This window comes from Mytilus trossulus, chromosome 9 (genome assembly GCF_036588685.1).
Source record: "Mytilus trossulus isolate FHL-02 chromosome 9, PNRI_Mtr1.1.1.hap1, whole genome shotgun sequence".
Classification (NCBI taxonomy): Eukaryota; Metazoa; Mollusca; class Bivalvia; order Mytilida; family Mytilidae; genus Mytilus; species Mytilus trossulus.
In genome coordinates this window covers 9,847,917-9,872,544 of record NC_086381.1, presented here as the reverse complement: position 1 = coordinate 9,872,544, position 24,628 = coordinate 9,847,917, and the positions used below count along the sequence as shown (strand labels likewise).

The 24,628-nt window shown below is 31.6% G+C and overlaps 1 protein-coding gene across 1 annotated transcript in view; it reads right to left on the bottom strand.

Moving 5' to 3' along the window:
- Positions 1 to 24,628, bottom strand: part of LOC134685086 (nuclear pore membrane glycoprotein 210-like) — a 54,501-nt gene that overhangs the window by 11,911 nt on the left and 17,962 nt on the right. Inside the window, exons 13-38 of the mRNA XM_063544500.1 lie at positions 23,838 to 23,943; positions 23,321 to 23,404; positions 22,716 to 22,858; positions 21,670 to 21,781; positions 20,314 to 20,373; positions 19,755 to 19,801; positions 16,509 to 16,582; positions 16,222 to 16,324; positions 15,615 to 15,798; positions 15,099 to 15,205; positions 14,158 to 14,262; positions 13,094 to 13,324; positions 12,574 to 12,701; positions 11,549 to 11,684; positions 10,484 to 10,546; positions 9,925 to 10,104; positions 9,492 to 9,572; positions 7,038 to 7,169; positions 4,382 to 4,537; positions 3,932 to 4,023; positions 3,449 to 3,623; positions 2,969 to 3,141; positions 2,665 to 2,749; positions 2,048 to 2,180; positions 1,124 to 1,257; positions 524 to 641 (exon numbers count right to left, since the gene is read on the bottom strand). Coding sequence (XP_063400570.1) covers positions 524 to 641; positions 1,124 to 1,257; positions 2,048 to 2,180; positions 2,665 to 2,749; positions 2,969 to 3,141; positions 3,449 to 3,623; positions 3,932 to 4,023; positions 4,382 to 4,537; positions 7,038 to 7,169; positions 9,492 to 9,572; positions 9,925 to 10,104; positions 10,484 to 10,546; positions 11,549 to 11,684; positions 12,574 to 12,701; positions 13,094 to 13,324; positions 14,158 to 14,262; positions 15,099 to 15,205; positions 15,615 to 15,798; positions 16,222 to 16,324; positions 16,509 to 16,582; positions 19,755 to 19,801; positions 20,314 to 20,373; positions 21,670 to 21,781; positions 22,716 to 22,858; positions 23,321 to 23,404; positions 23,838 to 23,943 — 3,142 coding nt within the window. The remainder of the gene's footprint in view (positions 1 to 523; positions 642 to 1,123; positions 1,258 to 2,047; positions 2,181 to 2,664; positions 2,750 to 2,968; positions 3,142 to 3,448; positions 3,624 to 3,931; positions 4,024 to 4,381; positions 4,538 to 7,037; positions 7,170 to 9,491; positions 9,573 to 9,924; positions 10,105 to 10,483; positions 10,547 to 11,548; positions 11,685 to 12,573; positions 12,702 to 13,093; positions 13,325 to 14,157; positions 14,263 to 15,098; positions 15,206 to 15,614; positions 15,799 to 16,221; positions 16,325 to 16,508; positions 16,583 to 19,754; positions 19,802 to 20,313; positions 20,374 to 21,669; positions 21,782 to 22,715; positions 22,859 to 23,320; positions 23,405 to 23,837; positions 23,944 to 24,628) is intronic.

The window sequence follows — 24,628 nt, the reverse complement described above, 5'->3', positions numbered from 1 at the left end:
TTTAACTTTACATGTGTTAATTTTTTTGAATTTGAATTGGGTTCAATATCTACCGTATTTGATAAATAGCTGACAAGAAACTTCTTATTATAGAAATGAATAGCAACTTAATACTTAACTAATAACCCATAAGAAAACATCTTTGTATATGCCAGTTTTATGTCATTTCAGAGGAGTGGTTAGCACAAACCATCTACTAGCCTGCCAACACTGGTTATTATTGACTCCAATCTTAATTGACTATGATGTCCAGTTTTCATTATCAAAGGTCAGTGGTTCTCTTCATATAATCCGGGGCTCTTCACCAATAAACAACTGACAGTCAAATAATAACCAAAAGTGTTGAAAGTGGCATTAACCTTACCTTAACCTTATTTCTCTCCGTGCCAGAAGTCGCATAAGGCCTCAGTGGCATTAAACACCAATCAATTGATTAATCAATCTACTTCTAAAAATGTTTTTTAAATAGAGTTTAGCAGATCTTTCCTTCTTTACATGTTTGCACCTAGTGTTAATATCTAACCTTGGAGTCCATCCCCTAGTCTGACTGGTATAAAGTATCCACTTGATCTTCCCTTTACATTGGTCAGGAAGGTTAAAGGTGTGTCAAATGTTACTGATTTAATTGGTTCTATTGTTACCTGCAATAAATTATATCAAGTTAATCACATGATAATAAAAAAATACATCGATACTCTCAAATAATGCTCATAAATAATTTAAAACAACAAAGATCTTTCAAATGACATTATGATTATGCTAAATGTTCAAATTTTTATAGAGATTTCTGTCATTGTAATGAGTAGACAACTTCTAGATTTTTTATTTTGAAAAATACGTAGGTGTCATATTTTTTTTATAAAAAAAAAATCATAACCAGTTGCTTAGGTATATGCCTTCTTTCTACCCATAACAAATATTTCATTTCATTTAAAAAAAATTAACAAAAATAGGAAAAAATTTTGAGAACATATTCTAAGAAAATAAATAGTTTATAGGTTCATTTTGTCACTTTAATCTGTAGGATTATCTGCACAAGAATGAAAATCAATTTAGGTGAGGCTTTACCAAAAAAACATTTTGCCTGACCTGTATAATATTTGCTATTTTAACAGTAACTGACCTCTGTATAAGTTGATATACCACTGGATATTTCATATGTGATCAATGATGAACCAACTTTAGTGGCCACAGCAATACCGCTATCACTAGTGATCTTAACATTGTTGTTGTTATTCTGCCATACACCATTATAACCTGTTTACAAAAAGTAAATAACTGTAAAATAGATGTTGAAAATGAAAAACAACACATTATTAATTCTAAATTTACCTACATTGGTAATGATCAAAGCAGAGTATTTGATAGCTATGGATTTATAAGAATTCTTACAATTGAGCTTTATCACCAATGAGGACCTAAAAATAAAAAGCCATATCCATCTAAGGTCAATATTCCCTGAGGGAGTTGAAGCCTTAGTTTCTTAAAACTGTATGGCAGGTTATTTTAATGGGTGTTAAATTTAGCGATTAAGAGGGAAAAAAGTATACAAAAATTTTGCCGACTCTTTAATCCCAATTAAATATTTTGGCAAATACTGAAATGGTTGCAGTTAAAAAGTTGTAAAAATTGACAAACAAGGGTCTATTGTTATGGTTAAATAACTGTTTAACCTGCATAAAGTCTTATTATTTGATTATATTTTGATACAGTTTATCAATAGAATACAGGTATTTGATTAATATTTTTTACAGGTGTACAAACTTCTTGAAAATGTTACGATTGATTAGTTAAATAATTGACTGGACTTTTTATGTACTAATTATATTATAAAATTATCATGAGTGACTTGCAACGCGAGTAAATTTCCCCTTGCTGGCTCCTAAATAGCAAAACAAAAATTTGACAAAGATATCATTATACATAGACTACAAAAGTCAATGAGAACCTTCTTTTAACCTCATTTGACAGAAAAAGTGTAATCCCTTGTTTTCAATGGTAAAATGTATATAAAATTTGATTATCTTGGACATATGGCTGAGCATACCTGTTTCTGTAACTAGTGATGAAGTGTAACACACAATCTGTCCTAAGAATACGGTATGACTGTTTGGTGTAATGGCATAATCTACATCAATGTTTATATAATCTGCTATCCAGGGGCTGTGTTTGTCCCAAACCTACAATTAAACATCAATAAATAATTCTAATGCAACAGCGTTTGTTACGTTCATTTTGATTGGATAACGTCACTTTCTTACATGGCATCAATTGATGCTATTGGACGTACACGCAAGCCCAGACGGCATATGCCAGATTTTAAATACATGTTTTAACGTTGTTTTCTGTCAGTTTCATTAGAATGGAGATAACAATATTGTATTTCAAGCTCCGACGGCATCAATTTTGGATTTGATGGTCGCAAATACCTGTTTACTGTCTCCGCTAACGCTAGTTTGCGACCATCAAATCCCCAATTGATGCCGTCGGAGCTTAAAATACAATACAGTTATCTCCTAAATATTGATACAATTCCTGCTTTGTATTCAATTTTAGCTTTAATTATTCAATAATTCAATTATTAAATAAGTCATTTATGGCTAATTACATATTTGTAGTTAGAACTCTATGATTAATGTGATTCTAAGAGATGTCTTAGCTCACCTTAAGAACAGTTTGTCCAACTTCAGCAGCCTTCATTACCAATGTATTGTTGTCTGATCCATGTCCAATTTGTACAAGATCATACCTAAAATCAGTAAGAATTTAATTACATTTGTTGTCATGTCAGCACTTCCAGCAACAGAAAACTTTGTAGAAGATGGAACTATGGATAAATTTAGATCACCAAAAATCGGTAAAGAATATTCATCCATAAAAGGCTTTAAAATAGTTGTCCGTCCAATAATCAAATGTTTACAGATTTACCATGTCTCTTCGCACCACATTGAAATTGAAAATTACTCACCTGTTCAACCTGTAATACATCTTTACATTGGTTGCAAAGAATTCCTCTCCAACATCGTCATGGTAACTGACAGACAATTGCAAGGTAACACCCACAGGTATTTTCTTCAGTTGACCACTGTTTGTCCTCAGTGCAGTATTGGAGTTTATCATCATGTATGCAACAGTCTTAACCTATAAAAAGAAATTTTCAATATATTTTTTCCATAAAAACAATGGTTACCTTTTAATAAATATAATTGTCTGTTATACAATGCGAAAAAAGTTCCATTTTTCAAGTGCTTTTATTGTTGTATTGGGAATATTCTGACCTTAGATAACTTTAATACATCTTATTCATCTATTTAGTATAATATACAAATTGGTCCTCTCAATATACATGAAAGAATATATATTTTCAGCTCCTATATTCATCCACTGAATCTAGCCAATGAATAAAAAACTCACAGTATTATTCCAGACATGTGATATTTAAATTTACCTTAATTAGCAGTACAACAGTTTGATTTGTTCCAAATTCTTCAAATGCTGTAATTTGTAGATGTGCTTCCCCACAGGAGGCACCACTAGTAATGACTCCTCCATCTTTGACAGTGATGATGGCCTTATCAGAATTAGCAGATAATACCTGGTAACTCATTCTGGCTGATCCATCTCTGAAAATATTAAGGTTAAATATTGATACAAGGTAAAATCATGGTACAAATTAATTGTGTTCACAACGTCATTGAAAACCAGTTTAATAAAAATCTTTTAAACTTGAATGTGATGGAAGGAATAATGGAATAAGAAGCAGTTCAGAAATCATAATGCTATCGTAGGCAGGGCATAACGTTTATGTTATGTAATGTTAATATCAAATGTAAAATCTGCATATATTTTATCTATTTCTGCTATATGTAAACAGTAGCATTATCAGTAATAGATTTTTGTTTTAAAACATGTAAAATGTTTGATATCATACCTGTTTGTTTTAACAGTAGCGTCACTGTTAGGGGATATCAGAAGTTTACCATCACATATCTTTGGACTTAACACTTCCATTTTCTGGTAAACCTGTTTATTAGACAAATCCATTATATCCACATTGTTAATAATTCATATGTTTATCAAACAAAAAAAGCCCAACAGAGTTCAATAACTTCATATTTTTTGTCACACTAAGGACTGACAGGGTGCAAAGTTTTCCCAGTCCTTCAAAACAATTGCTTGTCTGCCATTGTGATAAATTACACATATGTGTCATATATGTATTACATTAAGTTAGGAAATTGAAGTACATGAGTACTCTTGTAACAAATATGTTTTCTTTTGAAATCCTTTTCAATATTTCACCTTGGTCCTATAGAATAAATTAATAATCATGATGATTGTTCTAGAAAATGACTTTCTATGTATACACTGTAGAAAATACCTGTATTTGAAGCTCATCTGTTAACTCAGCTTGCTTGAGTATCTGTGATCTGGAATTTCTCTGAGGTCTGACAGTTAACTTGACGGTAACTTGTCCTGGAGATTTGGCAAACAACTGAGTAGCAAAGTTACTTTCATCCACCGGTTTAATATTACTCTGTAAATATAATATATACAGTAGATCACAACTTAACAGTTATTTTATTTTGACATGTTTGGAGTGAATAGTATGACGAGGTCCTTGAAGTTTAAAATCATGAAGTATTATTAGTCTAACAAAACCTCCTTTTGATTATTACACATAACATTGCTATGTCAGATATTAGTGACAGTCTTATCTTGGGTATTCAAACGTCTTGTATTGAAACAAAAAAAAAAAGAACAAAAGGCCTCCATGTAAAAATCTTCCATATAATATTCACATATAAAAAACAGCCAAACTCCAAAAGTATTTTGCAATAAGAAGGTTCAAACAAACCTGTTGATGAACAATGGAAATGATGTTATTTAGGGCGTATGACATTTGCGCTAATTTTTAAAATTTTGATCCTTTCATTTGTGCCGATTTTATATTTGCTCCTAATTAGATTTACAGGCAAGTTAAAACTTGTACATGTACTGTGCTATACCATTGGTAAAATCTGGTTATAATTGTTTTTCATCATGTTTAAGTTAATTTTGATTCATATTGTTCTGGAACTTGATGGTCATATTGCACATTGAAACGGACAGAGAAGTTAATTCTTTAATCATCGAGGGCCATACATATCGGAAGGTCAGTGTTCTCAAACATAACTACATATCTTACTAATGTACCATAAAATCGTGTAAAGCCCGAGTTACCACAGATTCTATTGTCAAAACACAGATCGAGCATAACCATGTGGTAGATGTTCGAAAGACAGATGCTAATGAACTACAGATACGGTCAACAAGGAAAAAATTCTGGAGATGTATCTTGTAGGCCTTCTTCCACCTCCCAGTGGTGAGCAGGGGACAACAGTTATATACAAGTTGGGATTGACAATTCATTATATTTGTACAAGTGGCAAATGGAAGAGGTCTATAATTATAAATGAAAAATAACATGACTTGGTGGAGAGTTCTGTCATTGACACTCACATCTTCTTATATCTATTTACCTGTAATTTACCTGTAATAAAATCGGCGCAAATGAAAACAAAAATCGGCACAAATGAAATGCAGATCAGCGCAAATGCAAAACGCTGGTTATTTCTATATTTATTTTTAACATGGCCAGTTTGTCATTTTTTTTAAATTATGACATGGTTTGGAATTCCAGTGTCACTTCAACATTAAAATGTCCAATCATGAATCTGTTCATTTATCGAACTGTTTTAATTATTTGAAGTATTAAATAAAAAATTTGAAACTTGAGGGGGGCCATATATTGCCATTTATCATGTTTATCATATTCCATTTCTTAGAATAATAGCCATCAAGTGTTTTTTTAGATTTAAAGTTACCAAAAACATCATACTTTTTTATAATTCAATCATTATTCTATCCCCCTTAATAAGATGAAATTAGTCCTATCAGCTTATACTTAGTAAGCACCAGTAAATGTATAAAAACAGATAGAAAAATTCTAATACTTTTCAAATAAGTAATTATTTGTGACAAGTTTTCTAATATTCAATAAATAAACTATAAAGATTTAGCTACAATCATCTTGAACTAGTTGATCAAGTTGAACTTTGACCTCTTGCTCCCTAATGATACCTCTCTATAAGTATTGGGTAACCCGGAAGATGGTGGACAATGAATGTGGAAATGCTAGAACAGTAAAGCGTGCACATATGAAGCCTGAAACCATATGCTCTGATCCATAGTTCATGTGCAAAATGTGACAAGAGTTCTCAGATATGATCAATTTGTGTAAGAATATATAAGAATTTGGTAAACAAGATATTGATATTGACATTTTAAAGCATGATCAAAGTAACTCTCTCTTGATTCCACTAATACCTATGCTAGCTAGTGCTTTATTACCTTAGTCAGACAATCACTCTTACATTTGGTAAAATTTTCCATTGTAGTGAAACACATTTCCTAGATAAACATAAGATGTCACAACATTAAGCTGGTTGACATCCATTATAAATTACAACACTCTATCAGTTTGTGTTTGTTCACTTCAATGTTCTTTTCAATAAACAACTATAGTACATCTGGTATTTAAGGAAAATGTAACAAACATATTAAATGCAATTTCATACATTAGTATTATATATAAAAAAGAAGATGTGGTATGATTGCCAATGAGACAACTATCCACAAAAGACCAAAATGACACAAACATTAACAATCATAGATCACTGTACAGCCTTCAACAATGAGCAAAGCCCATACCGCATATAGTCAGCTATAAAAGGCCTCGATAAGACAATGTAAAACAATTCGAACAAGAAAACTAATGGCCTTATTTATGTAAAAAAATGATACATTAGTAACTCATCAACGTTTTTGTTAAACAAGTAAACAGTCTTCAGTCTATGTTATCAAACCCTTGATCAAAATAGAAGCAAACAGTTTTGAAATATAATAACAAGTAGGATTGTTTTAAATTAATTGAGTCATTTTTTTTTCTACACATTTTCATTATAGTAACTAGGTATTCGTGTAAATATACTAACCTTATGGAACACATTATTGAGGATGACAACATTTTTGTTGTTGACCGACCAAGTGAAGGTCAATGGCGGTCTGGCTGCACCAAATGTAAATGGTGTCTCCTGGTCAGTCTGACCTACAGCATACATTGGCATCTATAATAAAAATAGACTCTACTTAGTATTGTTATAAGTAATATGCAGTCTAAGGTAAAAAGTGTTTCACCTTTTGGAAATTTCCCCATCAATTCAAACTTTTTTTTTCAAATTGTCAAAAACTTATTAGAAGTTAAGTTTTTTATATTCTATTATGTTAAACTCGTTAATATGTAGACTTTTGTATGATTGTTATGAAACATTCTTATGACATGTCTTGCTGTCAGAGATTCAAATATTAAAATTTAGTGCAATATACAGCCATACAATTTTTTGTGTGCAGAAATTGTCTAGATGCTTTTCTCTCTCCATTTTCCTTTTTCCATATGAATATTGTTTATAGTGTGCAAATTTAATTTATAATACCTTTTGTATACAATATTCTTTCTCTCTCCATAATTTTGAATAGACTTATTTACACTTGTATGCAAATTTGTCCGCCATTACGTAGAATCACACAGGTTCCCATAAACTTTGACATAACAATTCAAAAAATTTAACGTCACAATAAAAAAGTGATTGTTGCTTGACATCAAAAGGTGATTCAGAGTAGATCTCAGGTCATTTGGAGACAAAATTTAGCTTAATACCAAAAGTGTAAATACATTTATTGCTACATCAATATAAAGCCTTAAGGTTATGTATTACATGCAAATACAATATATTTGTTTTACTCATAGGGAGCAAAATATTTGATGCTACTGATGTGAATTTTTAGGCTATATATAATGTTCAATATAAACTGATTCCTATACAGTTGGACTGCAGTATTCTAAAGAAAAGATCCAATATAGTACCTTATACATACATATGATGATTCATGGTTAGGGAGAATTCAATGATTCAAATTCACTTCTAGTTTTATTTTCATTACTTCAAATTACAGAAATAATATTCCTAGCTAAGGATATAAATTTTACCACGACTATCACTGTCCGTTTGTTTTCCTTGTGCATGACACACTTTCTAGAGTCAATGCATAATCATGTCAAGTTTCATGACCCAACTTTAAGGGGTTTGAAACTTAGTGAACAGAAACATTTATTTTACATTTGCACTCAGTTTTTGAACATGAATTTTAATAATGTATGGTTTTATCACTTAAACCAACCATCCTTCCTAGTAGAGGTAAATAATAATAGCTCAAGTTTCACAACCAAACTTTACCCGGGGTTTTAGAGTAAGGGAGAGGAAACAACTTCAAGTGGACTGACGTACACACAAGTTGATTACTTTATGCCATCCACTTATCTATTGGCATAGCCTTAAGAAATATATAACTGGTTTAACATATTAGTTAATGGGAGATTCAGTTTTTTATTCATTACAATTTTATAAGCTGCAATATTTACTCCAAAAGCTTCACCAAGATATTTTAATAAGCAACAGTTTCCTTAAATCTTGGTACACAATACTAAACAAACAAGAGTGTGGTGATCTTATGATCACAGATAACCCTGTCTCCTGCACAATCAGAAATGCTCACAGATGACCCTTTCTCCTGCACAATCAGAAATGCTCACAGATGGAAAGATTATTATAGAGTAGAAAGTAAAATCACAAAAAAATCGTGGAAAACGGAAAGTCCCAAATCAAATGACAAAATCAAAATCTGAAACACATCAAAAGTTTTGAGAAGTGTATGATAATTAAAAGATGGAAATAAAATGATGAAGAATAAACGATAATAATAAATACAAAAATAAGGGCTATTCCATTAAAATGTATGTGGGAGTGTAGGAAGGGATTTTCAAAATATCCCTACAACCAAGAACCAATTTTTAGATAATTTTGCATAATGGTAAAAGATGCATATTAAAATAAGACCCATGACCCACATTCAATGAGTAAACTTCCCTTCCAACCCTCCCACATACCTTTGAATGGAATAGCCCTAATGCAAGAAATTAAAGTTCTACAATTAGCAGCTCTTCATACCTTAACATGTAAATTGATCTAGTTATAAAAATAAATCAAGTGGCAATTTAAAACCTTGTTCTATTTATCTTAAAATAATCACTTAACATGTTGATTTTGTTTTCAGAGAATGTCTTTATTTTCCTTTTTTGGAAGAAAAGTTGGGACTCCTGGTGCAAAAAATGTCACTTTTAACAATTTTCTTCCTTCTTCTTGACCTACTTTTCAAATTACTGAAGCATAAATTCAAAGATTAATTGTCAGCTTTTTTTTTATTAACAATTCATTTTGCAGTTACTCAATTTTGAAGATTTATTCACTGAAATATTCTAGACTGGATATACAATACTGGGTATCAACTGAGATAATTTTATAAATGCTATTTATTCAGTTAACATTACAAACCTGGGTTCCCGTTTCCAGTCTGGATAATGGAGCAAATATCTTAATCTCACTAAGCTGTATAACATTCACTATAGCGTCATCCTGTAATAATTGTCATCACATAGTTTAATAAGTTTACACATAATATAAACAGATTCTTATCTGAATTATTTTATGATCAAAAGCAAAATAGATTTTAGTATGAAGTGTTCAAATTATTATATGTCTTAATCAAAATATTTTTTGTTAGATATTGAGAACAGCCTCATATAATACATTATATTGTGCCTTGTGTTTTTAAGAACAATGTTTCTAGTAACAGTTAGATTGTTTGACATATACCCGAGAAGAGTTTAGAACACACTTTTTTCTGTTGTTGATTGTGGAGCGTAGAATTACTAGTCCTTGTTTTTAACTTATCATAATTTTCATGATATAAGTTTAACTTATTTACCTGGCTATAAACAACTGTTTCTCCAGTCTCTGGGTCCTGTCCTACTGCCTGGCCTATGACAACAGTAGACCCCAGCTCCATAGCCTCCAAGACCCCACTCCTAGATACTGAAGATACCTTGCTGTTCTTAATGGAGAACTGTACTGTACATTGTGGTGTTGGCCCTCCTTTACTTAAAACCTGCAAAGTACTATTATGATGTAAGGTCTTTTTCAATAGATATAAAACACAAAATATACACAAAACACAATCAATCAACAAAACCTCAATTTACACAAAGTTTTAATTGGTTTAATATAAAGTTCTCCCCCCTCAACAAGGAATCTGACTTGAACATTCCTATAAAGTTTAAGTGTATGTTTTATTAACTTAGTTATCATACTATTTGTTTCATTATATTTACTTTAACAGTAATCATCTACATTTCAGTTATCAGAAAATATATTTTATGTATAAATGATCACTTTTCTGTGCATTTGTATGCCTTCTTTTACTTATATCATTTTATTTTTATTGCTTAACTGTCCAGTAACGACATGTACTACGTATAATGACTTACTTGGAACAAAGCACCTGTAATAAGAGTTATGTTCTTTGGTATTAACTGTAATGGTGGGAAAACCTGAAATATAAGAAAAGAAATGATAAGAATGACATTCTACAGAATAGTAACAATTGTTCATACCTAAAGTTGTCTCTGCATAATTGTCATTAAGGTGTGGGTACTTAAAACAATGAAGCACTGTCAATGATAGAAATTAAAATCCAACAAAAATACAATAATCTAAACTATCTAAATCCCCCCCCCCCCCCCCCCCCCCCCCCCCCCGCTAAAAACTAAAAAAAAGGAAGAATAGATGATTAAGTGAATTTCATATTCAAATGGATCAACATGAAAGTATTGGTGAGTCTCAAGTTCCTTAAATGCACTTTGATTTAATTGAAAGGCTTGGAATTATATTGTTGACATTCGCATATTCCCTCACTGCACTTCTATTCAAGTGAAAAAGAAGTAAGTTCGGTAAGGGCCATATTTGGCTCCAATTATAAAGATCATAGTTACAAGGTAGCAAATGTTTTAAGTTGCCTTAAAGACATGTGAGAAAGTTAACCAGAACAACTTTTGTCAAAGTTTAATTCTAACACGTTGATTTTTACATCTCAAAAAGGTCAAGATAAGGGTTATGGGTAAAATTTGACAAAATCAGCTGATTTTCAACCAAATTAAGGACCCGGAAACATAGAGCGCAGGCGTCCACAAACTTAATATTCAAATGAGACATGTGAAATATCTTCACAAACAATATTTTAAAAGGTCTTTGTTGTCGACTTATGCGCTCTATGTTTCCTGTCAAATAATCTATGGAAATTTACCCATTTTGATTGACAATTTCGTGAAAAATCTATATAAGTACAACTTGTGACGTCATAATGAAACGTAGAAACGTAATTTTTTCAACAAAATGGCTTATTTCCTAACTTGTCACTGTAATAGCTATAATTAATTTTGAAATTGGTCAATAAATCCTAATTTGAAGTTTACGCTTAAAAAGGAGGCCATTTTAGGACCTTACCGAACACACTCCCTTGCTTTGAGTGCAAGCAAATATTTGAAAGCTATTACCTCTACTGGTTTGCTCTGACTTCTAACAACACCTGTTTGTGGATGTGCTCTAGCATGGAGTGTGGTATGTCCAACCTGAGCTCCGTATAAGATGTATACAGCTGTAAACTCATCTATATATGTATCAGGATCTGGTCTGAAAATAAGGAAAGCAACCAATTTGGTATTGAAAAAAATGTTTCAACAAGAAATATATATAAATATGAAAAGGAAACCAGACTTTTAATGTTCTTTTACTAAAAGACTAATAGATATTTCTCTGAATTCTGCATCCATTAGATACATAGTAGAAAATAGCTGACTATGAAGTATGGACTTTGCTCATTGTTGAAGGCGGTACAGTGACCTATAATTGTTAATTTATGTGTCATTTTGGTCTCTTGTGGAGAGTTGTCTCATTGTCAATCATACCACATCATCTTTTTTTATATTAATAGGGAATTATCAGATTAAAGAAATAACTGTAAGTAGTTTTAAACATATCTTACATTGTAAGAGCTTAGGGAAGACACAATTGACTTAAGATCCAATATCTTATTACTTTAGATGGGTCCCAATGAAACCAACAAATCTGAGTAATCATTGCGGTTTTAAAAATTGCAAGCTGTAAGATTGAAAAAGGTTGTACTCAATATGTTAAGACTTACCTAACAGTTACGATATTAGAAGCTGGTATAAGTTTGAGGTCCATCAAACTGAAGAAGACTTACCTAACAGTTACGATATTAGAAGCCGGTATAAGTTTGAGGTCCATCAAACTGAAGAAGACTTACCTAACAGTTACGATATTAGAAGCTGGTATAAGTTTGAGGTCCATCAAACTGAAGAAGACTTACCTAACAGTTACGATATTAGAAGCCGGTATAAGTTTGAGGTCCATCAAACTGAAGAAGACTTACCTAACAGTTACGATATTAGAAGCTGGTATAAGTTTGAGGTCCATCAAACTGAAGAAGACTTACCTAACAGTTACGATATTAGAAGCTGGTATAAGTTTGAGGTCCATCAAACTGAAGAAGACTTACCTAACAGTTACGATATTAGAAGCTGGTATAAGTTTGAGGTCCATCAAACTGAAGAAGCTTGCTCTGAGTGGTTTGTTATGAACATCCATTACTTTAACTCTTGCCTTTACTTCATGGTCAACTTCCATCTAAATTATACAAGGCATTCTGTATAAATCATATTCACTTCAATAGAAATTCAGGTAAAGTTTAGTATTTTTTTCAAAACAATTATGCGCTGGTCTGTTCAAAGTAGTTACCTGTTATTAAATGGGTTTTTTTTGGTTGCTGTCCATCATATTTGTCTTCCTCATTGATTTGAATCTCCATTTAGTTGTTTAGTCTTCTGTTGTGCTTCAATCAGGTAATATGCTGTAACTCTGGGGCCTATTTAGCTGACAAATCAGTTAATTTTAAAAATATTTTTCTAAGCTTTTGTAACAAGCAAATCTTGAACATAATAGGAAATTTCTAATTAACCTGTTTTTTTTATCTACATTGCATTTTGTTATTTTTAGAAAAAACTCCTATTATATTTTACCTTATCAATAACAGACAAAAGAACGCTTCCCACTCCAGACACATAAACAGAGGCTGTTAATGGCTGTGGCATGGTAATACATAAATCATATACAGTCAGACTTAGAGATCCATCTTTGAGGGGATTTATCTGTATCCTTTTATCTTTCTCCTGATAATCTACACTGACAATATCTCTCTGTTCTGGTACTACGTAGAAATAGCCTGATCCTTTCTCAACCACAATTGTAACCTGAAAGAAGATTTATAACCTGTAAAGTATATGAATTGTTGTATATGCTTAAATAATTTTAAAACCTACATATCAAATTTAAGATGATGAATAAAATTGAGACCGGCAATGGGTAATAGGTCAAAGAGAATACAGCAGCGAGAAAATCCTGCTCGGTGAGTTGGGCCTCAGCTGTCTACTAAATAAAAATAATAAAATAATAATAAACTTTAAAATATATAAATGAAATAAAATTTAAAAAAAACATACAGGCCTAACAAAGACCAGAGGCTCTTGACTTTGGACAGTGAAAAATGCTGCAAGGTTAAACGTGTTTCGTGAGATCACAATCCTCTCCCTATACCTCCAGCCAATGTAGAATATAGAAACACACAGCAATACCCACAGTAAAACTCAATAAAAAAGAAGTCTGAGTCCAATGTCAGAATTGGTAACAAAAGAAACTAAGAACAATGACAATGATACATAAATTAACAAAGGACTAATAGCAGAAACTGACATGCCAGCTCCAAATCTCTAAACTGATTGAAAGATTATGTCTCCATCATATGAAAATCAAGCACAATCCCTCTAGCCAACAACTATGAAATACTGGAAAGTTATCTAGGAATTGCTTAGAGTTGACAGTTATACTAATAAAAAGAAATAGACAAGCAAACCTTGTTATAAATAGATGTTAAATCAAACTTGATATTTTAATTATGTGTCTTTTTGTTCATACATTTCTTCTACTAGTTCAATTACAAAATGACCCAGCTCAAAACAGAAAATCAGCAAATTTTGTCAAACTTTATAGCAATTGCAGAGGGAAAAAAGACTGAACTTATACTTACTTTATTTGATGGATGATTAAAAATAGATATTATACTGGGTGTCAGCACAGCTTCATCTACCAATCGTATGTCTATCGTCTTCGTCAATCTAGGATAAATTCGATTCTGCAAAGGAAAGTATAATTATGAAGATGGTTCTCTCTTATTCTGTATGTGTATTTAACAATTAAGATTATTGAAATTAAATAAACATGTTGTCAGATACTTAACAAATCAGAATTCTTTTTCAAATCATTTAATTTGTTCAAGCTTATTTAGATATTAACTTTATTTCACATCCAACTAATTGTAATTCTGTAAAGCTGAGAAATGTACAATTATAATGAAACATAAATTTGTGGAATTTTCAAACGATACAGTTTAATCTTCCATTAGGAGAAAGTCTCAAATCAAGACAATTTGAATGTTTTGTATATTTGCCCACAACAGCATACACCATATCATTTCTTTGATTAATTAAGGTGGTAGCCCTAGGTTAAGGGAAATAACTCTTAAAATCATCGGTACGTTTGAGTCAGCCATTTTCATAAATATGTTCTAAGCTTCTAGGATACATAGATTATTTTCAATCTGTTTCAGGTAAATGCTTAAAATACATTAATAAAACTTGACTATTACAAACGCATCACTGAATTAAAGAGTTATCTCCCTGGACCAAGGTTTACCCCCTTAATGCCTAAGACTTATCACAATGAGAAATTTTTGGTCCTCCTGATGTTAATGGCAATAAAATCATGAACCCTTAAAACCTTGTCTCTTATTTGATTAAAGACTTGACATGTTTTTTTTCACTCAATTTGCTGTTGCATGTTTTATATACCTAATATACACTACTGATGTAAACTTTGCCTGAGCCAATGAGACTTGAAAGAATACTATGACACAAATAAATATTAACAAAACAACAATTGACTGACACAAATAAACATGAAACCACTTACTGTTATTGTTGAGCCAGCTTTCTTCAAATAATCATCACTGTAGTATGTCACAGTACCAGTGACCGACAACTGACCAGTCTTTCCTACAGGTACTAACTTTTTATAACCTGCAAATAAAATATTAAACATTTTCTTACCAACATGTATTTAATTCAAGATGTATAGTATACAATTTTAGGATAGAAAAAAGGCTCCAAAGTGTTATTAAATATCTTCATCCTAAGTTTTGTAGCAGTTAACTTTACTTAATTTCTAAAAAGCCCTGAAGACACATGTAGCATGCATGGACAAAATGATTATAATATTAAAATCATTGGAAAAATTATTCCAATATAAAATATTTATAGAACCTTAAATACTTTCAGATACTCATGCATTATGGGTTTGTGAATAGGACGATCATGTTTATTGTCAAAATCATTTGCTTATAAATGTTAAGTTTATTCAAATTTACCTCGGCATACAAACTCCCTAAGCAGCCTAGGAAAACAGTTGAATTCATTGACTGATACTTACTGTTGACTAATTTGATTCCATGAACAGTCTCAACTGATGATACAATGGAATCAGAAAAGGAAGCCAATGATTGGTCACTTAATGTCCAATCAAAAACCAGTGAAGAAAAGTTATCAAACTTTCTGCCATTTGAATCTGTGACAGTTATCAAAATATCAAGGTCTCTCCTGCAATGAACTGGTATCTGAAAATATATAAATTTAATTGTTAAAACAACTGGTAGTAATAGCAGTCTGCTTGTTTAAAATTGATGTGTTTATCAAAAAGAACTGAAGATTTCCCTTATAATATGCCTAACCACAACACTGAAAAAATGTAATTATAGACAATTGCTTTAGATAAAACATCCCTAGAAGCCTGGATATTACTGTATATTTATACATTCCATGCAACAAAACATGATTTCCTTTCTGCAAGGGTCTAAGTGCTGTAGAAAAGTAAAGGCAACATCTCTGTTTTTTCAATCATTGCAATTTCCATTTAAGAAACAGAATCTACCAATCTACCCTATTCATTTTAATAATTATTCACTTTTAATATTCAATTTAAGGTTTAAAACACTTGGTTACACTTTCAGAGTCGTGTAATAGAATCTATATTTACTCACTGGTTGAGATACTTCCCTGCTGTTGATTGGACACGGAGGTAACCCTTCTGTATATCCCACTGAAGGCTGTAGATGGATTTCTACAGGAGCTGCACAGCTAAATCTGCAGGACAAACAAATAATTAACAATAAATTCAACTGTTAACTAAAAATTATGAACGAAAAATCCTACAAATATATTATAATAATTCACATTAATTACGAGGTCAAATATTAATCTTGTCTTGTTATCAATCAGATAAATAATAAAATGTTACAGAATAAATGGAAACATTTTATAATCTCACCTAATACTAGCTTGTTCTTCAGCAGGGTACTGGTTCTTGGCTGTTTTCTCATTACCAACTTTTAAGGTTAATTTCTGGAATAAATACAAAGTAAAAATGAATGTATTCGGTATAAATGTATTTGTTTCTTATCATGAATGCCTCTGTTTAATTTAGTATTGTGGATTCATTTGTTTTGGTGGGTACCAATTTCTATGGATTTAGAAACATTTTCATTTTTGTGGATATTTTATTTCGTTGTTTTGCAAAAGTCTGTATACATTCCTATTTATAGAATTTTTACTTTGTTTGACATTGGAATTTGTGGTTCCCCAAGTAATCACGAAATCCATGAAAATTGGTATCCAACAAATAATAATGAATCCACAGTATTCAAATTGCAGTCTCAGAAGGGGGGAACTAAGAATTTTTTTATTTGTATAAATGGTGATTCAGTCTTCTAAAATTTCTTCCAAAACAACGGCAAATATTTATATTTGCACAAAAGCAAATTAAATGAGAGGTATATGTACATTTGTATGACCACAAACAAACTCATAGCACTCTGGTACATTCTTACTTTATTTTGCATACTATGCTTTTAACTTTATATGGCATCAATGGTATCTTACTATGCACTGTATCTTTAAAATTATGTTGTTTTCATGACTTTGTTGCATATGAGTATAAATTCTGTTATTCAGTGGATTTGAAAACCTTAAAGAGCTCATATTGAAGTAGTTTATTGAATATCAATTTTAAATAAAACTTTGAATTGAATTGAATTGTTTTTTTCTGTTTTCACTACAAGTCAGGTGTGTAAACAATTTCTCTATTTCTAAATCTCAAATTCTGCAGAAAATCAACGTAAATATATTTTGCAATATCTACTACAGAATGACTACAAAAATTACTGATTATTACCTGAACACCAAAATCTTCACAGGTCACGTAAAAACTATGTAAACAGTACTAATTATTACCTGAACACCAAAATCTTCACAGGTCACATAAAAACTATGTAAACAGTACTGATTCTTACCTGAACACCAAAATCTTTACAGGTCACATAAAAACTATGTAAACAGTACTGATTCTTACCTGAACACCAAAATCTTCACATGTCACATAAAAACTATGTAAACAGTACTGATTCTTACCTGAACACCAAAATCTTCACATGTCACGTAAAAACTATGTAAACAGTACTAATTATTACCTGAACACCAAAATCTTCATAGGTCACATAAAAACTATGTAAACAGTACTGATTCTTACCTGAACACCAAAATCTTTACAGGTCACATAAAAACTTTGTAAACAGTACTAACTAGATATCATTGAGATGGGAGCCATCTCTGTGGGCCCCGCTGTCAATAACGTGGGGTAAATAAGTTGTATGGATAATCTGATATGAAGCATTATTTGAAGTTATTACATAGTCTCACGTGTGATTTTAATCTAAGATTTTAAGTTAAAACTGATAAATATTCTCAACTTACTTTCATAGTATAATAGTGATATGACAGCATGATGTGAACTCATTGTTGACTACTCTAATGTGACTTCTGGATATATGGATTGATATTTGTACAAAATGTTTAAAGGTGCTGTCCAATTGATATTTGTCACATATTTTTAGAATTATGCCTTCAATATATTATGACCCACCAAGTATAAAGTATGAAATATTTAGGGTTCTCTAGAGGTAGAGCAGACACAATTTGTTAAGAACAACGAACGGACGGACAGACCGACAGACTGACCTTTGACCTAGGATGCATACATTATGACACATTCTCTGGTGTTGGTTAATATATATGTTAAGTTGAAAATGTTTGTCAGGTATAAAGTATGAAATAATAACAGCTGTCCTCTCAAAATATAGTGTGGATCAAATTTGTTAGCGATGGACAGACCAACAGACAGACAGATCTTTGACCTAGGGAGTGGTACATACATCATGACACACCCTCTGGTGTTGGTTAAAATGGATGTCAAGTATAATATTTAAAATCATAACGGTTCTCAAGATATAGAGCGACACAATCTCCACAACAGGACACGGGGTTGTCAACTGAAACCAAAGTTTTTTTTACGTTGACCTTTGACCTAGGACGTTGTACATACATCATGACACACCCTCTGGTGTTGGTTAATAATCATGTTAAGTATTAAGTATAAAATCATAACGGATATCTAGATATGGAGCGGACACGATCTTCACCAAAGCACACAGGGTTGTCAACTGAAACTAAAGTTTTTGACCTTGACCTTTGACCTAGGAAGTTGTACATACATCATGACACACCCTCTGGTGTTGGTTAAAATGGATGTCAAGTATAAACTTTGAAATAATAAGGGTTCACAAGATATAGAGCGGACACGGTCTTCACCAAAGGACACATGGTTGTCAACTGAAACTTTAAGTTTTTGACCTTGACCTTTGACCTAGGAAGTTGTACATACATCATGACACACCCTCTGGTGTTGGTTAAAATGGGTGTCAAGTATAAACTTTGAAATCATAACTGTTCTCAAGATATAGAGCGGACACGGTCTTCACCAAAGGACACAGGGTTGTCAACTGAAACTAAAGTTTTTGACCTTGACCTTTGACCTAGGAAGTTGTACATACATCATGACACACCCTCTGGTGTTGGTTAACATGGATGTCAAGTATAAACTTTGAAATCATAACGGTTCTCAAGATATAGAGCGGACACTAAAGTGTAACGGACGGACGGATGGACAGACAGACGGACGGACGGACGGACAGACAGACTGATCACAATAGGGCGACCCGCCTGAGGCGGGGCCCTAATTATTACCTGAACACCAAAATCTTCACATGTCACATTAAAACTATGTAAACAGTACTGATTCTTACCTGAACACCATAATCTTCACAGGTCACATAAAAAAATCTTCACATGTCACATTAAAACTATGTAAACAGTACTGATTCTTACCTGAACACCAGAATCTTCACAGGTCACATAAAAACTTTGCAAACAGTACTGATTCTTACCTGAACACCAAAATCTTCACATGTCACATAAAAACTATGTAAACAGTACTGATTCTTACCTGAACACCAAAATCTTCACAAGTCACATAAAAGCTATGTAAACAGTACTGATTCTTACCTGAACACCAAAATCTTCACAGGTCACGTAAAAACTATGTAAACAGTACTGATTCTTACCTGAACACCAAAATCTTCACAGGTTACATAAAAACTATGTAAACAGTACTGATTCTTACCTGAACACCAAAATCTTCACAGGTCACGTAAAAACTGTGTAAACCACCTGTAAACAGATAAATTGGTATATCATAATCAGTTGTCTATATAATTTCAATGTTTTGGAATACTGCTTTTACCTAAGATACTTAAAATTTGTGCATTCTTTAAATTTAAATGATATATAAAATGTTCATTTGTGTGAGCTTTTTGATACTGATATATAAATGAACTGCATTTTGTGAAGCATGTTTATATCAATGTTACTATTGCATTGAGTGTGCTGTAACATTTCTCTCATACAGTAATGAAATCTGGTTTCTTCAAAAGATTTATTTTACAATTTCAGATGAAATCTGTAACAAGATTTTGTTCCTTGTAATCAGAATGGATGGCATCAAAACAATAATCTTTCCATATTCAGAATCATGATATACTTTGAAGAAAAGTCCTTTTATTTGTGTTCCTCATCTGAACAGTTAGTTCCTCATCTAAATAGTTACTTATGGTAAAGATTTCCTTGAAAAATGCAAATGTTGGTAACTGCTATGACTACCATGTAAACATAAATAAACTTACGTGTATTTCCATACAGTTTAACTTTTTCTATATTAACTATTTCCTCTTTCTCTTCTGACACTGAAATGAAATACAACATTGGTTTGAGGATACTATACAATTACTGTCTTTTGTTGAAGTAAATATGTAGTTTTATTGACTTTTGAAAAACTAAAATTAGCTGAGACCAACAGCCAATATCAAAATAAACAGAACAGTGTTTTCCTGAAATATAAATTGTTGAGTATGAGTCTATGAGACTGCTCGTTAGAAACTGATGCTTAGTTAAGATTGTTGTTGATCTTATAATTTTTGTACTGTGTTTCCGTTCATTTTTCTAAAGCCTTAACTCATTGAAAAATTAAAGAACCTTAGAGAGCACGCTCACATACCCCACATCCCCAAATTGGCATTGGAGAAATTAAATAAGTGTAAAAAAACATGTATAAGAAAAAATAATGACTAATAATTTCTAGTCAATATGCACATCTACATAGTATTGTCATGAAATTCTGTTGTGTGGTTTCAGAAGAGTTGAGATGACAAACTGTTGCAGAAGTACATTGAAGCAAATGAGTTCAAAGAGGCGTAACTCCTAGAAAAAGAAATTGAATCGCAATTTCCCGTCGATATGCACAACTACATAGTATGTCCTTATTATTTGAAAAGGTTTCGTGAAATTCTGTTGTGTGGTTTGAGAGGAGTTGCGATGACAAACTGTTGCAGTAGTACATTAAAGTACATAAGTTCAAGGGGGCGCAACTCCTAGAAAAAACATTGAATCGCAATTTCCCGTCGATATGCACAACTACATAGTATGTCCTTATTATCTGAAAAGGTTTCGTGAAATTCTGTTGTGTGGTTTGAGAGGAGTTGCGATGACAAGAAACAGGACTGAAGGACGGACTGACGGGTCAAAAACATTATACCCTCCATACCCTCCGCAACCCATTGCGTGGGGTATAATTAAATTTGTATGCCACCCTATCACAGACTCATAACATGATAAACTATTCCCATATGTAACCAGTCTAATGGTTGATTTGCAGACTCATAGACTTTTATCCCACATCTCCTTTCATATATACAACTGTATCACTTTACACTAAGGGCTATTCCATTAAAATGTATGTGGGAGGGTAGAGGGGAAAGTTTACTTATTGAATGTGGGCCATCTGTCTTTTTTTAGTATGTGTCTATTGCCATATATGCATTATGCAAAATTAACTAAAAATAATTCTTGGTTGTAGGGATATTTTGAAACACCCTTCCTTCCCTCCCTATACATTTTAATGGAATAGCACTAATAAGATCAACTTTAATGAATTTAAAAGTCAAATAAAAGAAATATTTAATTTTAGGATGTGTTATACATACTGTCTTGGAAGTATTTAGATGTATCAAGTACCCAAGGCTGTGGTCCACCAGTGAATATTACTTCTTTAAGAGAACCAATAGTTACTACAGCCTCCTTCTCTGGATCTATTGGCTGTAAAAACAGAAAGTATAATAAACATGTGGTATTTGTTGTTTTACATATCACAGAAAATTAAAATAGATACAATTTTCATTCTTTGCTTTCCTGCAGCATTCACTTCTACCACATCATGCTCTGACATAAAAGATAACAGAGAAAGTAATTTGAGAATGAAATCATTGCTTTCCCTAAGGGACAATGTCAAAAGTTCAATGAAAGATAAAAAAACTTAATTCACATAGTTTTTTCACTGACCCCCACACCTTCCTCTTAACTTAATTTGGGAAAAATTGATTGACTAATAGGGATATATGTAAAATCGATTTTGGATTACCAAAACTTGCAGCTATGTTGACCCCCAACCCCAAAAAACTATTTGATTTAAGTTTTTTTTATCCTACATCCATCTTTTGATATGCCCTAACATGTACACTTGAGACAGTATCTTGTTGGTCTTTGTTTCAATTTATGTGTTTTGAACCTACATTGGTTATCATTCTCCCTTTTTTTTAGAAAGCTTTAGTCATTTACCTTGTTTGATCTCAGTACATGAAGAATCAGAACAACATTTAAAGTAAAAATGAATTTCTTTATAATTCTTCATTGCTGTTTTTGTTGATAGATTAATCATGCAAGGCCATAATAACATGAGCTGCGTCCGATAGAGCTCAACCGTATACTAATGCATGTATACATGTACATTTAACATACTTTGATTGATTTTGGAACATTCAAATAGGAAATGAAAGATCATTTTGATCTTTTTTGTAGGGTTCTTATATCAACTTAATTTATATATAGTTATAGATTTTGCATAGAGATTTTTTCAATCCGAAATATGTTAACAGATGTATTGATAATCCTTTGCATTGGGTCGATTTCTACCTGATGCAATTCATATATTATACATTAAAATGTTCCTGAAAAAAACATGTTTTAAACCTACCACTAGAGGATCATAGGCTGCTATGGTTACAGTTGACTCCAATTTGATATTTTCATAGACATAAGAGGCTTTAACTTGTGTGTGACCTTTCTGTGCTGCTTTGACCTTAATAGTTCTACATCCCTCTTCAGGTAAACTTGACCCTGTAAAAAAAATGAAAATAAAATATTTTAAATATTGACAACTCAATGATAAGCATCCATTACTATCAAGAAAGTTCTTTAGCTGTTTACTTGTTTAGTATATTACTATGTTTTCCTTCAACCTCCCATAAGCAGCTGCCATTGACACAATTATTTTATTTATTGTGATTATGGAGATTAAGTTTACAGAAAACTGATCACAAGTATAATATTTAGACTACTCTATCTCAGCTTGACTTAAAAAGAGTAGGTATAAAAATTCTTATTTGGCCTCGAAGACCATACATTCTCAAATTCCTTTTAAATAAAACAACTAAATGAATAAAATAAATACATATTGGTCCCTTTGAAGAAAATCTATTTTTTGTAATATTATTAAGAATTCATTACAAGACATGTGTAATTTAATAATAATTTAGCATAAAAGTCAAGATATAAAGTCTTAATGATTTATAAACGTACCTTTTACTTTACTGAACACTACATCATCTGTTAATGTCACATTTAATCTCATCTTTCTACAGTCATTAAAGCTAACCTGACGACCTAAAATGAAAATTAAGTAGACATTTCAACAAAATATAATTTCTATCTTTAATTCTTACCAATAATGTTTTTATGGTCTTTTTTTTTTGAAGATATAAATTAAAAATATTACATGTGTAACAAATGAAATTGTAAAATGAAAATCATCTATAACTGTAAATTCATAAATTATTGTAAATTGTTGCCTTCATTTATTATTGCAATTTTGTCACTTTAGACATTATAGATTTATTTTTAAGAAAGAACAAGTACAATTTGAGTTTTATAAATTGTACAACCAAATTTTTTTGTCAGGTTCATATTTCAAAAAGTTTTGTGAATATAATGAAATAGATTTTTATTCACTTTTGAAGTTCCTTCTTTTTTTTATTGAAACATACAAATCACAATCACAAATACAAATTTTGATAGCTATCTTTCATGTTTTACTTACCTTCTAGTAAACCAAAAACAGCTAGAGGTAATTCTAGTTCTGTGTCAACCATGGCCTCAACACGTTTAGGTATAAACTCAATTTTGGATGGAGGCAAGACATGTATCTGAAAAAATTTCAATTTAACTTAATTGAATCAATTAATGTGATATTCATTATATATATAGTATATAATATTAACATTTTTATTCCTTCTAAATTTTAAGAAATAGTACATTCCCTTACTGTATAAACTATCTTTATACAACATTACGAGTCAGAGGGCCATAGGGATAAATTTGGATCTGACTTGATGTAGGTTTGTTTGACATTGCTATCATAACTGTATGTTTAAAGTTGAATAAAGACCAGACTAGAAGTTATATAGATCTTCTGTTTACATCTTTATCAGACCTTACAAGGCATTGAACTGTGAGCTAGTGTTAAGTACTGATAACCAATGTTTCCGGGGGGAGTTTAAGAATAGTAGGGCTTTCCTGCTTTAATCAAACCACCATCCTGTAGAATTCAGCACACAACTCTATTTAAAAGTCCCTATCCTTTAAAGTTCATGACAACCATCCTTTCAGTCAATACCCCTTCTTTCTAAAATCAAGTGAAAACACTGATACCATGCTGTAAGCATTGGGTAAACACATATATAGCTGATAGGCAAATGATGCCAAAAACTACCATTAAACACATATAAAGCTGATAAGCAAATGATGCCAAAAACTACCATTAAACACATATATAGCTGATAGGCAAATGATGCCAAAAACTACCATTAAACACATATATAGCTGATAAGC